The sequence below is a fragment of the Protopterus annectens genome, chromosome 5.part0, assembly GCF_019279795.1.
Source record: "Protopterus annectens isolate FY-2018-M chromosome 5.part0, PAN1.0, whole genome shotgun sequence".
Taxonomy (NCBI): domain Eukaryota; kingdom Metazoa; phylum Chordata; order Ceratodontiformes; family Protopteridae; genus Protopterus; species Protopterus annectens.
Genome location: NC_056735.1, coordinates 1,294,550,718 through 1,294,567,855, shown reverse-complemented (window position 1 = coordinate 1,294,567,855; position 17,138 = coordinate 1,294,550,718). Strand labels below are relative to the sequence as shown.

Below are 17,138 nucleotides of genomic sequence, written 5' to 3'. Positions count from 1 at the left end.
CAGCTATCTGCAAGGAAAATCCTGCAAGCCGTGGGGTTCATGGCCTCTTGCATTCTTTTAATTCCATATGCAAGACTGCATATGAGGAAACTTCAATGGTATCTAAAAAGTCTATGGTGTCAACATTCTCAGGACCTGGAAACAATGATCCCTATCATTCCTTGTCTAAGAGTTCCTTTGGTGGGCAGAGGCCTGCTACCACAACAAGGGACTCCCTTTCACTCTACCCCCCTGCCGCCCAAACCCTAACAACAGATACATCAGACTGTGCATGGGGGGCTCACATGGCAGGGCAGTGCATTCAGGGCAAATGGAACCCAAAACAGATGCACCTGCATATCAATCAAAAAGAAATGTTAGCTGTACAGAATGCTCTGACAGCCTTCAAAGACCTTATTCTTCCAGGACAACTATTGGTAAAGACAGGCAACACCACAGTTATGTGGTACATAAACAAGCAGGGGGGAACCCATTCCTACCCACTCTGCAGACTAGACATGGCTCTGTGGAACACAGCCTTGAACTACCAAGTGAACCTGCAAGCTCAGTTCCTGCCAGGCAAACTAAATTCACTGGCAGACAACGTAAGCAGAAATCTCATAGACCCACACGAATGGAAACTGGAACCCAAAATATTCAAGCTCTTGAGAAACAAATGGGGGATACCAGAGGTAGACCTGTTTGCCTCCCCTTAGAACTACCAATTGAATAAGTTCTAAACCAGAACTCCCCACAGTCAAGCTTGGAAAGTGGATGCCCTGTCCTTTACCTGGAAAGCCTCTTAATTTATGCTTTTCCCCCTCTGCCTCTCCTCTCGAAGGTTCTACTAAAGATCAAACAGGACAAGTCAAGGACAATACTGGTTGCCGCAGACTGCCCACGCCAGCACTAGTATCCCCTTTTGCACAGTCTGACAGTGCTACAACCATGGCACCTGCCTCCGACCCCTTCCCTGCTGTCCCAGCAAGCAGGCCAGATTCTGCACCCTCAGCTTCAAACCCTGAACCTTGCAGTTTGGTTAATTCCCCTGAGCTCACCCCTAGCAGCCCTCAGTAAGCAGGTGCTGTATGTCATTCTTGAGGCAAGGAGACCTAGTACTAGAAAATCCTATTCAGAAAAGTGGAAAAGATACGGTTCCTGGGGCCAGGCTCAGGGGAGGGGCACAACAGTGCCCAGCTTACCCCATATTCTAGATTATTTAACAGAAATGCTCCACAAGGGCCTGTCTTTCTCTTCAATTAAGATTCATGCATCTGCCATTTCAGCACATTGTAATACTGAGCCACCCCTCTTCTCTCATCCCCTGCTAAAACAATTCCTTAGAGGGGCCAAAAATTTAAGGCCCCCTAGGAGAGTTCCCATTCCAGCCTGAGACCTTAACTTTGTTTTGGAAAAACTCACTCGTCCCCCCTTTGAACCAGCTGCTACAGCAGAGTTGAAATTCCTTTCTTGGAAAACAACCTTACTTCTAGCCATCACTTCAGCAAGGAGAGTGTCTGAACTGCAGACCCTCATTGCAGTGGAACCCTTCATTATCTTCCATGCGGACAGGATTTCCCTCAGGACTAATCCATCCTTTATGCCCAAGGTGGTGTCTAGTGTGGCTCTAAACCAGTCCATTCATTTGCCTACTTTTTTCTCTAATCCTCAAAATAAGGGGAAAGGATACTGCATTCTCTGGACGTGCACAGATGGCTTAGATTCTGTTTGGACAGAACTACGCCTCTCAGAAAATCTGACCAGTTGCTAGTTAGTTTTGTTGCAGGGGCAGAGGGGAAGGCCATTTCAAAGCAAGCCATTTCCAAGTGGATATCCAATTTCATCCATTTCTGCTACAAGCACCATGGAAAATCTACCCCTAAGGGAATAAGATCACATTCCACCAGGGCTGCCTCTGCCTCTGCCTCTGCAGCATTTCTCAGAGGAGTCCCTACCAGGGACATCCTGGAAGCTGCTAAATGGAGCTCTGTACATACTTTCACTAAACATTATCATCTGCCTATCTTTTCTAAATCCAGAGCTGGATTTGCCACAGCAGTCTTACAGAGCCTCCAGCCTTCCTCAGCTTTGGGAATTAACCCAAATGTGATGACTGCAATAGTGAAACACAAAGAACATAGTACAGTTGTGTACACTTACCATAAATGTAGATGTTGGAGTGTATTCACTGTTGCAGTCCTGGTTACCTTCCCTCCAGCCTCCTGACTTCTCTTGGCTCTACCTTTCCTTCTTATTTGGAATATATTATATCATGTGTATTTGCTTTTTGCTGGGGGTGTTCCATGCCATGTAATTGCTTCCTATTGTGGGGGCACCTGACATCTTAGGCAAGAAAAACTGATGTAATGACGTCGGCTGCATGTTTTATATCCCTGACGACCTGACGTCATGGAAGAAGTGACAGCATCCGACACAGAAATCCGAAGACACTGGTATTCAGGCCGGCTGAGGGTTACCTGCAGGCAGATAACCCAGATGTGATGACTGCAACAGTGAATACACTTGAACATCTACATTTATAGCAAGTGTACACAACTGTACTTTTTCCAGTGCCTCACTTTCTGGGATCTACACAGGAAGCCTCTCCAGTTTGCTGTGATGAGAGGCACCACTTTCCATTCAGAGCATTACCATTTGGCTCTCTTCTGCTTCCAGAAAGCTTTCCACACTGCTAGCTGTTGTGGTGTTGGACTTCATTTATTCTGATTGGACAGCTGTCTTATGGTGGCCCCCTTGATGGACTCCTGGAAGTTTTCCTGAGTTGGGCAGTCCCATAGTTGGGTAGCTTATTGCAATTTCAAGACTGCAGTGCAATTCCCAAAACAATTAACATAACAGCAAAGTGTGAAACTCACTGTTAGCCCAAGAATTCTGTTTTGTTTTGTTTTGTTTTAACAGGCGACAAGTCCCCCATACTCCTTATGTGGAAGGCGTGCCACACACTCTCTGTATATCTATATAATATACGTATATGTATATATATCCTAATTCTGATAGCATTGTATGTCTGAGAAGAGTGAAAACTCTGAGATAAACCAGCTTTAGAGTTGGTATACATTTACGTGCAGTAGCACTGAAATTGTTACTATTCCAAGGCTTGCAGTTAGTCAAAATTCAGTACTACCCAATGGGTGTAGCTCATGGGGTCCACATAGATATGGAGTCCTCTCTGATCCCTCCTTAAAAAGGATTGCCTTCATCATTTTTTGAGTTGGACACTCGCATGTTGGTCATTCCCACCCTTTTGAGGGTCCAGAAGGTCATGTATTTGGCAGTCTGGGTAAGGACATAGTGGAAAGTTCAGACCCAGTTTGTTTCAAGCTTTATGGTGGCACTAATTTCAGTGACTTTTGGATACCTAAGGATGTGGATCTGTGAAGTGTCAGTAGTTTAGTCACCACATGCTCCTGGAATTTATTTTTTTGTGTGTCAGGGAGGTTACTGGGCCCTGAAGTAGTGGACACTGTCCACTAATCTTAGTGTGAGCGTTACCTTTCTTCAGCTGAATTATTCACAAGCTTTGATAACAGATATTTAGCTGTGGAGGCGAAGCACCCACCTTAGCTCTTCTGTGACATAAGGGTCCACATTAACTTAAAATGAATAGTGTGTTTTTTACCTTGATGACTGGAGGGGGAGCAGAGACTTAGAATCCCCTCCTTGCGTAATTGGGCAACCATGCCATCAAGCTTATAATCACTTGTAAAAAAATGTTTTCTGCATGTGTAAGTGGGATATAGATGAGAACATCCTACTGTCAGCCATTCACATCCAGAGATGAGGGTATGAATGTATAACAGGACTCTGTCATTCTCCTTCATCTCTTAGATATGGAAATTTGGAAGTATTGACTTGTCAGGGTCTTGGGGGTAGGACATCATTGAGTTCTACGTGTTTTGTACCCAGAAGAATGTAGTACTACTCCTCCTTTGCGCAGGAGTTAATGGAAGGCACATCCCTCCTCCCATGGTAGGGAGAAATCCTCTGCTTATTCCCAGCATTCTCAGTTCTACTTGATGTTGAAGTTGGGTTTACTTTAGTCTGACTTGATGATCACACACTACTGTTGTTGTTTACATTGGCAGTAAGTAATCAGTCTTTTACATCTCCCTGTTTTGCAGGTGGGCTGCACCTCCCTGAACCTTCCAGTTTCAAGAGTCTGCACCCACATCCCCAGGTTCTAAATCTATTACCTCCAAGGTTGGACCAACTTAGAGGAAACTGTATGAAGTTACTATTTTCACTGAGTTGGTGAAACCTCCGAGAGAGGTGTAATTTGATATCAGGGAGTGCAGTGGGCTGATTTGTTACAAAATTTTTTGTCTGAAGTTTGCCTTTTAATTACAGTTCTGAAACAATATGCCTGAGGAAATAATGTTGTATATTGGTTGGCTATATCCTTTAAAATTAACAACACAGAGTGTAGACCCTTATAATTTGGGTGTCAGCTCTTTCATGTTTTTACTTCTTGTAAAAGCTATTTATGCCAGTCATAACCTTTTGAGAGGCAAGATTGTGACCCAGCACTGTAAAGGAGTCCACCATCCCCACTCTGAACAATCCTTTCGCTGTTTCCTTGGGTATGAATTTCACAACTAAGAAGCCGGTTTGGTGGCTTTCTAGTTTGTTTCTTGGAAGATAGTTTTCGTGACTGTCTACTGTTGTCCCCCGAGTACCATGTTTCTCCCTGTATGTGGTGCAAAAATTGCCCTTAAGTCGGTTCATTAACCTCCATGTCTACTCTCTGGTGGTATATTTGAAAGGAGAGAGAGGAGAGTCCCTAAGGCACTGGACATACTTTGCTAGTTCTGATTGTACTTTAAGCAAGTAGATGTGAAATTTGGAGCCTTCCTTTAATCTGTCTAGCATTTATGTTTGGTTTGAGTAAGGAGGTGGGCTTTTAGCGCACTCCTGAATATTGGGTAGGATATAGAATTGGTTGTGTATAAGATGCAGTTCTGTTTCCACATCAGTACCCACTAAACACAATTTCAGATCATCAATAATGTAAAATAAAAGCCTTTTGTAAGAAGGACCTCTCTTTGCAACTTTAAAAAGAGCATTATTCCCATTTTGCTTTTGCTTTTGAAGTCAGAAATGTGCTCAGAAATAACATTTGGCTAGACCTACCCACATAATGGGAATCACACTTCGAACACAAATTAATGTAAACATCACTGGCAGACTTGGTATGTTTTCTTTTTAATAAATATATATTTCAAAGTAGGTGCTTTATTATTTGTAAATAAACCTCCGGAAAAGCTGAAAATAAGTTTCAGTTTTCAGCAATAACTTGCTTAATGGCCCCTGAAGCAACAGTAACCTTAAGTGGCATAGATCTAGCTCTGTTTGAAAGCTTCATCTACTGGTTGCTGACACTGTGAAGGCTCAGTGTCTCTTATTTTATATAAGTTGTTTCTATTTTAGCTTCATTCTGTGGATACTTTAACATTCTTTTCCAATCAGAACTTCAGATTTTTGAATTCTAAGTCATCCATATATTTTCATAACCTTGCCCCCTCACTGTATTGGATTTTAATTAAGAAGGGTACATAACTTAGCAAAAGGAAGCAAAGTGTGTTACAGCGTAAGAGAAGTAGTTGAGGAGAATAAGCGTAACACATAAAGGAAAGGTGCATGCAAATGTATGGAATGCAATTGTAGGTTTATCTTAGATGGACATTCTATGCATTGTCTTTCAAATGAAAACGATAGTTCTTGTTTCTTTGCTTGCAGCTGTATCAGTATTGCCAACATTTCTTTATGCTTAAGGTGCGACTCTTATGTTGCTAAATACCATTTCGTAAATATTTGGCTAGTCTTGTCTGCATATGTATGGTTTTAAAAATCAAAATGAGAATAATGCTCTGTTTTAAGCACATAGAATTATGTCTGTTTAATAAAAGATTTTTATTTTGGTGGTGCTGCGGTAGCGTTGTCGCCTCACAGTAAGATGATGTCCTGTTTTATTCTCAGCTAAGAGCGTCTTCTGTGTGGAGACATGCGTGAATGGGCGTACCTTCGTTGAAGGTTGTGCGTCAGGGCCAGCAACTCGGCACGTAAAAATCTACTGCCAATCATTAGTGGACCGGAGTTCCGCTGTGGTGACCCCTAACCGGGAAAAGCCGAAAGACACAACAATAAAAGATTTTTTATTTTATGTTCATAGTAATGTGCAGTGGAATTTAAGTGATGGTGATATGGAAAGAGAATCAGATTTTAAAAAATCAAATGGCAACTTTTATTAGAAGCATCAAAATAATCCAGTTTCGATGATGCTTTTAATTTTGAATGTGCTTTACAGTCAGTACATTTAAGGCATTCATTTTGTGAAAGAAGTTGTGTGTTAGTTAAGGATTGTTAATTACTGGCTGGATGATATGTGATGCATCTTCGATTGTTAAATTGCTTCTTATTTGAAGAAGTCTTAAGTAGAGAATGACCCTCATTACTGAACTAAAGATGAAACTGATTTATTTGTGGTATGTCAGTCATTTTTTTTTATTCTGTTGTGTAACAGTGAAATTTCCTCTTTGTTGCTTATGTGTGGTGATACTCATGTTTTCATTAACTCTGATAAATTAAGTACACATTCTTAATTTGTGTTGGAAATAATTTTATAGGTGACAAAAAGACACAGGGTTAAAATTAAGAATATGAAGTTTGATCAGTACTCCAAACTCAGCCTGAATAAAAAGACATTTATGATAAATTTTGAGCCTAGAAATCAATCTATTATTCTACATGATCTTCTACAGGACAGCAGACCAGATGTTGGAGCTGTGACTTTGTTGGGAGCTACCATAAACGACAAGCAACAAACTGTTGTTTTTCAGAGGATGGCTCAATTTTGGCTGTCAGTTTTGAAGAAATTGTCACAATATGGGATTCAGAAGCATGGGACCTCAAGTGCACCTTTTGTCAACCTCCAGGAAACATAAGGTGACTAGCTGCAAATGTGCTGTTTCTTGATACAGTGATCTTAACTGCTTTTTAGTTGCCCGGATATTTTCATTCTGTACCTAGAATTTAAACAACTTTTGCAAAGTTTTCACTTTATGTTTTAAAAATGCACTGAATGGCTACTACATTACTTTGATTTCTTTGTGACTGAAATATGGACTTAGAAGGTTGCTTTTTATTGGTATTACTTATTTGCATGTAGCATTTGTTTCTGGCTAACTTTAGATGGATATATTTATCTTCACTTACAGTTTATAGATTTTGGCATTGTTTTAACCAAAAATTATGGTTATTTTAGTGCATAAATCTAATAGTCATTAAACAAGCAGAAAACAGCAACTCTGGTATTGCTCCACAGATTGTAAACATTAAATACTTTTCAGATGCAATAATAATGACTTTTTAAAAAGGTTATTACAAATAATGAAGATTTCAAACAACAAACTCTTACTTTATAACCTGTTCCTTAATTTTATCATACACTTTTTTTTTTTTTTTAAAGACATTTGTTTAGACCAATTCTAGTTGCATGGAGGGATGAAGTCGACTATGGACAGAGTAGTGGATCAGATGTGTGTGATAGAGCTGACTGGAAAAGATGGGAGTGAGTGGTCACTGCTGGCTCCATCCATGGTGGGTGGATGAGGGGGTGCTCTGACACACCACTTGTGTGACACCTAGTGAGAGCACTAGGTAGTTATATCCATGGAGCACAAGACTGTTAGCTTGACTCCCATAATGCTTATGCATGTAGCTGAGTAAGCATGTCGCAGCATGCAGCTGAGCTCAGAGAGTCAGGGAAAGGTAGGGGGTGCTCCATTAGGTGAGGACTAGGCTGCTGTGCAGGACTAGCAAGTTGGATTGTTTCCAACAACCGTGTTTTCACCATTGAAAAACAAATGGCCCGATTGAGGTATCAGGGCAGGAACAAATGTTCTCTAGAGCTTTTGCCCAGCTCTTTGAAAGAATAGACTGATCGAGTGCAGTTAGAAGAGTTGATAAGCAAGTCCTGTGGATGAAGAAGACCTATATCCTTATGAGGAAGAGGGTGTTCAGTGTTTAGTGAATTAAGGTTGTGTGTTTATAATGCACTTAATTGCTCCTTTTTGAATAATTGTGTTTAGCTGAGGAAGAACATTTTGCTGGAATGTCCCTTAAATAAACTTCCTGACAGTCTGTTTTATCTGTGACACTTGATTGCTTTAGCAACTTAAGTCCATCATACTAAACTAGAACATATGCAGTCCCTTTTGTCCTTAGTCTCTAAAGTAGTATCTGTGTCACTGTCATTTGAAAATTCATGTTTTACCTGAGAGTGCAGACTCTTCCTTAGTAACTGCTTAGTTACATCATAGACTTGTCTTTAAAAAAAGACTTTGGAGGCAAGGATAAGCACTAGTTCAGAAGCAGGGTAACAAACCCCTTCTCAATGCAGTGCTTTCCAGTATTGACTAAGTCTGCTCTCTCATTCCCTCTCCAAGTTCTAGGAAAAGGACTGTGTTGTGAGAGTACTAGTTCAGCTAGGCCACAAGCTCTTGGATGAGGAGCTACTTAATCCAGGATGCAGAAATGAGTTCATGATCATCCCACCTTTTAAGGAGACCCCCCCCCTCCCGGCCACAAGATCAGACCTTCTTGGCAGGAGCAGTTGTTCCAGACCAGCTTTTGGCTTCCCCAGCCATAGAAGGAGTCTACTCCCCTCCCCCCAAAGAGGAAAATGGATGTGGTTCCACAAATCAGACCCTGGAGACCTGTTGTAGCTCTCTCAAAATTAAACAAATTCCTCATCCAAAAATACCTCAGTATAATGCTAATCTTGCAGGCTATATTCCTATGCTTTTACTGTGGCATGAAGGATGTTTAACTTCAGGTTTCCACATATATAGAGGGCAGGAGATTTTTCAGGTTTCTGGCTGGTTTATAGCATTTTCAGTTTTCATCTGTTTGGGCTGAAGCAGAAAAACTATAGAGTGAGACAGCTACTTAGAAAGGATTTGCTTAGTTGTTGATTTGCTGTCCTTACACTGGGAAAAAGCCACAAATTACTGGCCGTTCCATCTCGCAGCCTTGTTTCTCTTCAGATAGTGACCAGTTGCGTTTGACCATGCAGACGGTTCAGGATCTTTCCCTGTATTTTTGAGCGTTGCGGAACTACCCTGATAGCTGAATTGCTTTTTGAGAAATGCCTGTGACACTGCTTTAAATGTAAATGAAGGCATTGTTCTGAGACTGACTCTGTCCATGTGAAACACTGTGAATGACTCTCTACACATCAAGGCTTGTAACTCAAATTAGACTGGTTGAAGTGATATCCAGCAAAAAATATAAAACTATTCTTCTGAGAAAGATATTGAAGCTGCCATCTTGAAAGGTTTTGGTTTCAGTTGCTTGAAAACAAAACTCAAGTCTCAAGGAGGTGGGACCATTTTTGTTTAACACAAGGTAGTCCTAACTAGTGATTTTTTCCTCGAAAGACAGGCTCATGTAGTATGCTTATAGGATAGTCTTGTCTTGAGTTTGAGAAAGAAATGCAGACATCAGACATCTCTGAGGTGTTCCACTTCATGGAATAAATTATTAGGGGCTGTTTGTGTTGCTTTGAGGTACTTGAATGTCAGGCTGTCAAATTTTAAGAATGTAAACTACTTTTGCAGGCTGCTACTTGAGTGGACTGGCTTTGTAACTCTGTACCCTGCTGCAGATTTCTGTGCCAGATTATGAGACCCCACCATACCATCTAATATGGAATCCAGGACTGTGGACTGGTTTTGGTCACAAAGATTTATGCCTTTGTGGATATGCCACAAACTTGTCTGTCCTACATATCACACTTCAGCCCTGTTGGAGAAGCTCTGGACTTTCGCCACCGCACAGAGAAGGAAAACGTTGGAAGAGCTCTTCAACTTCATAGATTTCATGGGTTTCCCAAGTAGCCTGCTATAAATTTGATGCTCATGCCTTTATTGGAACTGTATTGTCTGATGTCTGCCTGCTGCCATTGATGTACTTTCTCATAACAAGATAGATTAAGCCATTCTGGATGCCACTTTAGGATCATAGTATCATAGTCTCATAGGAGGTTACTAGAATAATGACCCAAGGGCCCTTACAAACCTAGCCAAGTACAACCCCTGTTCTCAAGAATATCAAGGTATTAAGTGGAAATAAATCAACAAATACTACCCCTGTCCAAGAGAGACACAGGTGAAACCCTTGGGCTGAATTTGCAGTTTCCCATCCAGTCATCCAAGTTATGCTTAAATAGGGTCAGTGAGGGGCTGTTCTTCACCTGAATTGGAGGTTTATTCCAGAGGAGAGGTGACCTCTGTGAGATGCATCTGTCTCTACAAGTCCTATTGATTTCACATACTAGATTGCATTCTCTAGAGCGAGTGCATCTGATACCACTTGATTTGCGAATGTGCAGCATTTCCTTTGCATTAATATCTGAGATTGCTTTATGTGCAAGGCAGAGGTCACCTCTGACTAGTCTGCAAGAGACAAGAGTATAGTGACAGTGATTTCAGTCTGTCAACATATGACGTGCTGAAGACCCTGAATTTTCTTTGTAAGAAACCTTTGAGGTCTTTCCAATTGCTGCAGGTGCCTTGTGTAAGGTACATACCAAAGGTAGCACTGTAGAGTGTTATTGACATGATGAGTGAGGAGTGCAGGGGGTTATAACCTCTTTTGTTCTGGATGCAGTGCCCTTACTTATGAGGTGGGCAACATAGAAAGCCTTTCTTACCACTGTGGAGATGTGCTGGTCAAAGGAAAGGTTGCTGTCAACCTGTGTACCCAAATCACTCATCACTGATTGCATGCTGAGGGTGGTGTTATTAATGTGGTAATCTGCAGGGACATCACACTTGCCGAAGGGGTTGATGATGCATTTTTTTTGAGTTTTAGCCCGTGACATTTGCACCAGTCATTTGTCTGTGTAAGTCCATCTTGTTAGGGTGTTGACATCATCTGGGGACTTAATGACTGCACCCAGTTTGCAATCATCAGCCAACTTTGTCAGCCGTAAGCCTTTTGTTTTATCCTTTATGTCCAAGAAGTAGATTCCAAACAATAGGGGCCCCAGCACAGATTCCTCTGGAACACCACTGGTTATGGGTCTGCTGGTGGAGGTAGTCACCTATTTTAACTGTGTGCGTTTTATTGGTGAGCCAGTTGCATCCCACCTGACAATATACGGGTGAGTTTACAATGATGCCTGAGTGCGGAATAGTGTCAGAGGCCTTGGCCAGGTCCTGGTAGGTCGCATTTGCCTTTGTCTAGGGCTTTGGAGACTGTCTCAAAGAAGTCCACCAAGTTCAAGAAGCAGGATCTCCCTTTAACAAAGCTAAACTGGGTTGGGTTGAGCTTTTAAAGATCTTCTGTATCTCTGTTGATAGTGTCGATGATTATTCTTTCCATAGCCTTGCAGATTAGGCTGGTCAAGACCTATGGGTCTGTAGTTTCCAGGGTCTGTGGAGGCGCCTCCTTTATGTAACAGGATGAGTGTTGCTGTTTTCCATTCAGCAGGTGCAAAACCAGTGCTTAGACTGTGGATAGAGAGTACCCAGGGGTACATCTAGTTCCTATTTTAATCCAGTTATAATGCAACCTGGGATATTATCAGGTCCCATAAAGGCTGTGTTTTTGGCTTTGGAGAGAGCGTTTATGACATGTTCCTTGGAGATACTTGGCATAGGGCAGGTGGTAGGGATGCTTTGGGGGATATGTCGCAGTGACAGGGGGGAGAAATTTTCACTGAACCTGTCAGCTAGCAGGTTGGCTATTTCTGCAGGTTCAGTGTATGTGGTGCCATTAACAACCAGTTCTGCACAGATCTGGGTTTTTCCTTTAAGATTTCTGAGATAACTAAAGAAGAACTTATGGTTATCCTTGGCAAAGGAGGCTACTTTGGATTTATAGTTAGAATGCCTTACAAGGTGTCTTATTTGCTTGTTTAAGCCGAGGAGGGAATGCTTCCAGTTCAAAGACCATTCCTTCCCTGCTGTTGGATAGCAATTTCTTTCTCTTATTGTATAATCTGTTAATGGCGGATGTCCACCAGGAAGGTTTGCTCTTTCTTGAGGATCTTGTTTTGATCCTGTCAGGTATGGCCGAGCCAGTGTATATAAATATATATATATATATATATATATATATATATATATATATATATATATATATATATATATATATGCGTATATGTATATATATGCGCTTATACAAGGCATTGGTGTAAATCCCAGTGTACCATCAATGAGGGCTGGGGCTGTGAAGCTATTGTAACTGGCTTTGGAGAAGTTTTTTAGTCTAGTTGCTGCTAATGGGAGGTGAGATGTTATTGTTACTTCTAATGAGACTGATTTATAATCAGACTTCACTAGGGAGGGCCGCACACATGGGGTGGTGCAGTGATCAGCCATCTTAGTAAGCACCAGATCCAGAATGTTTGGGCCCCTTGTGGGGGTGTCACCCAACTGGTCCAGGGCACTGGAGTTGAAGTCCAAGAACCTTTGGGCAAGTGTGTTAGTACACTTGTAATTTATCCAGTCTATGAACGGGTAGTCATTCACCTAAAACCAGAGTGTTTGTTTGTATCTTGAGCGATTCATGTCATCCACGTATGGAGTGTGGGTATCCTGGTTCATGGAGGGGGCCCTATAACTGACAATAACTTGGAAAGGGATCTTACCTACAGTCAGTTGGACCTGGATTAGTTCAAGGCAATTAGTTTGTTTAACCAATCTAGTAGTGTATTTATATTTGAAGAATATTGATACCACACCTCCTTTAGTTCTCCCACTTTCAGTTTGTGGTATGAATGTGTGGAATGCATTATAACCCAGTATGGCCGGGGTGCTTTCAACATCCTTAAACTAAGGTTCTGCCTGTACAGATGTCAGCATCTTCTAAGGTGAGGTCTGCATCCAGTGAGTGCAATTTTAGGTTTAGACTGCTAGCATTTAGCAGCATAACCTTGAAGCTGCTTTTTGAAGATATTTTTACATCGAGAATTTTGGTGGCGTGACATTGCCTAAAAAAGGCACTACGGGGGATGGCAAGAGCTTTAGCCAATAACCGAAATCCCCAGATGTGACAAATGAAGACAATCTCTGGCAAAGCAGCATGGTCTATCTACCATACATCCCAGCTGACAGGTACTGGATCCCCTTAAAATGAGTTTCTCCCAGGATATTTGAAACTAGCTTTAGGTTTAGCTTTACCGTGGCTGTAGACTTTGGGGATTACCATCAGCTGGGAAAGGTCAGCTGCTTGTGCAACACACACCCCCTGTTTGTATGGTTGTTGGACTGTATCCATAATCACAGTTTGCTAGAGCTCGAAAGGTCCTATGATTTTTCAAAATTATTACTTTTCAGACAGAAACACTTCTCCACCCCCATTGTAGTTTGATGACTCACATATACAGGCTTGCATGTAAGTACACCGTAATCAATCTCTTAAATGTCGTCATTCCTTCTTAGGCTTCCCACTCTCTTGGGTTCTGTTTTCCCACCCATTAACTTCTCACTTTCACTCTTCCCTCCTCTTTTTCTTTTTATGTATTAACTAGTTCTTAACACAGTCTTCCTTTTTGTTTTACTTTCTCTTCTTTATTCTTCCTTTTTTGTCTGTTATCCCAAACATCCATACTTCTTACTGGTCTTTGGGCATTTCTTCCCCTTATTCCAGAGCCCATAAGCTGTCCGACATTGCCAAACCTTATGAGTTTTGCTAGTTTTCACCTTCTCACACCTCCAAAACACCTTTGCATGTTTCTCATGCAGATCATCCCTGCAGTAGCCTTAGCAATGTGGGTTCTATCCTTTTAAGGATATAACAGCTGGCCAACTTCCAGAGCTTTCTGAGCAACTTCCATATACTCAAACCATAGGTAAATAATAGGCTAGCTACCATTTTTGGACCATTTTAAGCCTAACTAATTTCCACGTAGTAAGAATCAAGCCCTGTACCTTTTGTCTGTGAGGTAAACACCTTAACCATTATGCCAACCCCCAACCTCATAAAAGATGTAGTCAGGTACATAGGGGTGTGTAGTAGGCTGACGGCCCTGAAGGGCCATTTTAAGCCAAGCCAATAACCTGAGGTTGCAGTCAAATCCTGTACCTTATGTCCTTGAGGTGAAGACCTTAACTGTTATGAGAGAACCTACCTAGTCAACTCAAACTGAGCTGACCAGCAAGTCAGTTTTGAGTGCCAAGCCCTTCAGAGCTTTCAGACTGCCAAAGAGCACTCCTTTTGCAGGTTATTGAGGATCAGCTAGCCGGATGAGTTCCCTTTGGGAGGGGGGGGACATTCACTTAACTTTTTCTCATATAAATACTAATTTTAAAGCTAGAAAAAGGTGTTTTTTATTGATTTGATATGATGTGACAATTATTTTCAAATGAGAATGTCACTCTTACTTTTATGGTAAAAGGTTGTTAAAACTAATTAAAATATTTTACTTTGGTAAAAGATGTTTTACTTTTGACTGAGGAAGGTGTTTAAAAGTGCATTCTGCTGCGTTTTTATGGACAAAAAGTTACTTATTTACTACTTACCTGTTTTACCCACTGCTGCTTAATCTGACATCTTTTTTTTTGGCTTAACCATGGAACAGCTTACCAGTTCCTCAATTTTTAATTTTTCCAACCCCAAAATGAAGAAAATTGCGAAAACAGCCTTTGCCACCAAAGCAGGCTACTAAAGTGCTTCAGCCACAGGCATGTGACTCTGGCCATTACTGGCTTCTGTGATCATTCATCTCTTCCCTGGCTCCCTCTGGCATAGTCCCTACAACCACCATGAGCCAGGGGATAGACATATCCTCTGTGGATGTTGGAGTGCCTTTGATACTTGTCAGTCATGGGAGAAGGGGCAGAGACTTACTGTGTTTAGACAGAATTCTACGCCTATCCCTTGGGAGAGGTTTTTCTTGCATACATGGATCTGTTTCTTCAGAAATTCCTGTCAAAAAGAAAAAAAAAACTTTAGACACATTTCTTCTCCTGTCTCACTAACTTTGGACAGCAGTGATTTATTGGTCTTGGCTCTGGGTTTAGTTCTGGCTCTTGACCCCTTCCATTGTAGCTGTTTCTGGCAAAAGATTTTTTTTTTATTTTTTAAAGATGTTCAAGTTTTTGAATGACAGAATGAATGTGAATGGAATTTTTGTTGTTCTTTCTCTGATTTTGGATTCAGATTTTGAGGAAAATGTAGCTTTGTGCAGTTCCTTTGAAGGATTATTTATCTAAAACCATTTCCAGAATGACTCTGTGATTTCATTGGGAGCATAGTGATATTCCACAGCCCCTGTAGAAGTATTATGATTTATTGCAGCCCGAATTTCCTGAGTCTACCTTAATTCCTCCTGTTCTTTCAACACTGGAGGATGTTTTTATCCCAGCCTGTAACGTGCCTGACAGATATCCTGCTGCCCCCAAGAAAGCAGGTAGATTGTTTAAAGTTCCTCAGTCATTTAAGCTTTTATACACTCATCCCTGATCATACCCAGCAGCTATTGCTTTAGAAAATCCAGCTGTTGCTTAAAGGAGAACCATACCCGCAGACTCGAAAACAAACAAGTTTATTTCATTATGGGTTGGTGTTTCCTACATTTTAACACCACTCTGGGACTATTTACAGGTTTTTAAATATTTGTATATGTAATTTTTGAGTCTGACCACATGGGGTCTGACATCTTGAAGTAATTCTGATTGTTTAGTCTGCCTCTAGGTATCCCACAATACGTTGCGTCTGTGTAAAAATTACATCATGCAGGCCTCTTTCTTCCTAAAGCTCCTGTCACTACATTGATATTACATACATACACTGCTGTCTTTCAATCAGTTTTAGTAACATTTCATGCCGTTCAATGACTACTTAAAACACAGAACAGAATTTCAAAGTGTTTTTTACTGCTGCTTCTTTTTTAGAATGGCTAAACTAGTCTTTGTGTAGCCTGAATTGTACTACTTTGACTCATCTCGCGCCCCCCTTCACACCTAACTTCCCATCATATATGTTCTTTTTTATAACTGTCATCTGTCCAAAATTACATAAATTGATCAATTCCTGCCTTCCCTTAAACATCACTCCTCCTCCTCCTCCTGAATAATAATCTGCAAGTATTGTTTCTATAATTTCTATTTCTGTGTAGCTTGATCCTTCCCTTTAAAAAAGATCCCACTTTCAGTTTGTTTTTCGCTGTTACAATATTTAATACTTAAAATACAGTTGATTTAGACTTTATTTGCATTTTCTAGTAATATATTTTTGGCACTCACCAGAATTAAGCTTAACAAGACCTTAAGACTAGGCAGTTCAGTTCCTGTGTCCCAGCTCAAAAGAATTGTTTCTTTAGTTACACCCATTTGCTCACCCATTATTTCTGACAGAGTACTGTGTAGGGAATCTTTAAAGTCTGCCAACTCATTACACTATTTCCTTTCTTCCCCATCACACCTCCAAGATTTGCCATGTACTTGAGGAAAAATTCTTTGGAGTCCTGCTGGAGAGATAAAAATACCTATTCAAACACTTTCCAGCAAAAATCCTAAACCTTCTAGACTTTGTTGCATACTTGGAACCCATACTTCTGTCCACCTATTGTTCCCTTGTAAATTTCTTATCCAATCTTTTCTAACCTCCTCTGATTGATTCCTAAAGTTTATCGTACAGTATTTTGTGTGCACTACTAATTATCCCTTTATTAACAACAGCTTCTTGATTCAGCTGAAAACTCTACTAGACAGTTGTGTTAGAAAACTTACATTAACAGTGAATGTCTAGATGATCACTGCGGCAGTAGATGCACCCTTTTTCAATTGCTGTTATTTTTTGTATGTTTTTATTACCAGAGTATGGAAGCAACTGAGTTATGTCCTTTTGCTCCTAAGAATATAAATGCTCAGACTAGATCCCAGATGGATTGGAGTTAGATTCTTATCAAATATTCTAAATCATGTTCCTGTGTGATCACTGCAGTCCATCATACACCATCGCACCACAACAACTGGCTGTTTTCCACCAGGTAAGTAGTCCAACATTTTGGACATGTTAGGCAAGGTGGTCACCGTCTTTGTTTAGATTTTTAGTGCTCTTAACTGTCTGTCTTACATTCCCAGACCTCCCTGTTGGCTGACAGGAATTTGTGATTTTGGGGGGAGGGA

General features: G+C 40.9%; 1 protein-coding gene across 1 annotated transcript in view; it reads left to right on the top strand.

Moving 5' to 3' along the window:
• WDR75 (WD repeat domain 75) overlaps positions 1 to 17,138 on the top strand; it is a 1,027,793-nt gene that overhangs the window by 640,023 nt on the left and 370,632 nt on the right. Inside the window, exon 14 of the mRNA XM_044071106.1 lies at positions 6,759 to 6,942. Within this exon, the coding sequence (XP_043927041.1) occupies positions 6,759 to 6,942 (184 nt within the window). The remainder of the gene's footprint in view (positions 1 to 6,758; positions 6,943 to 17,138) is intronic.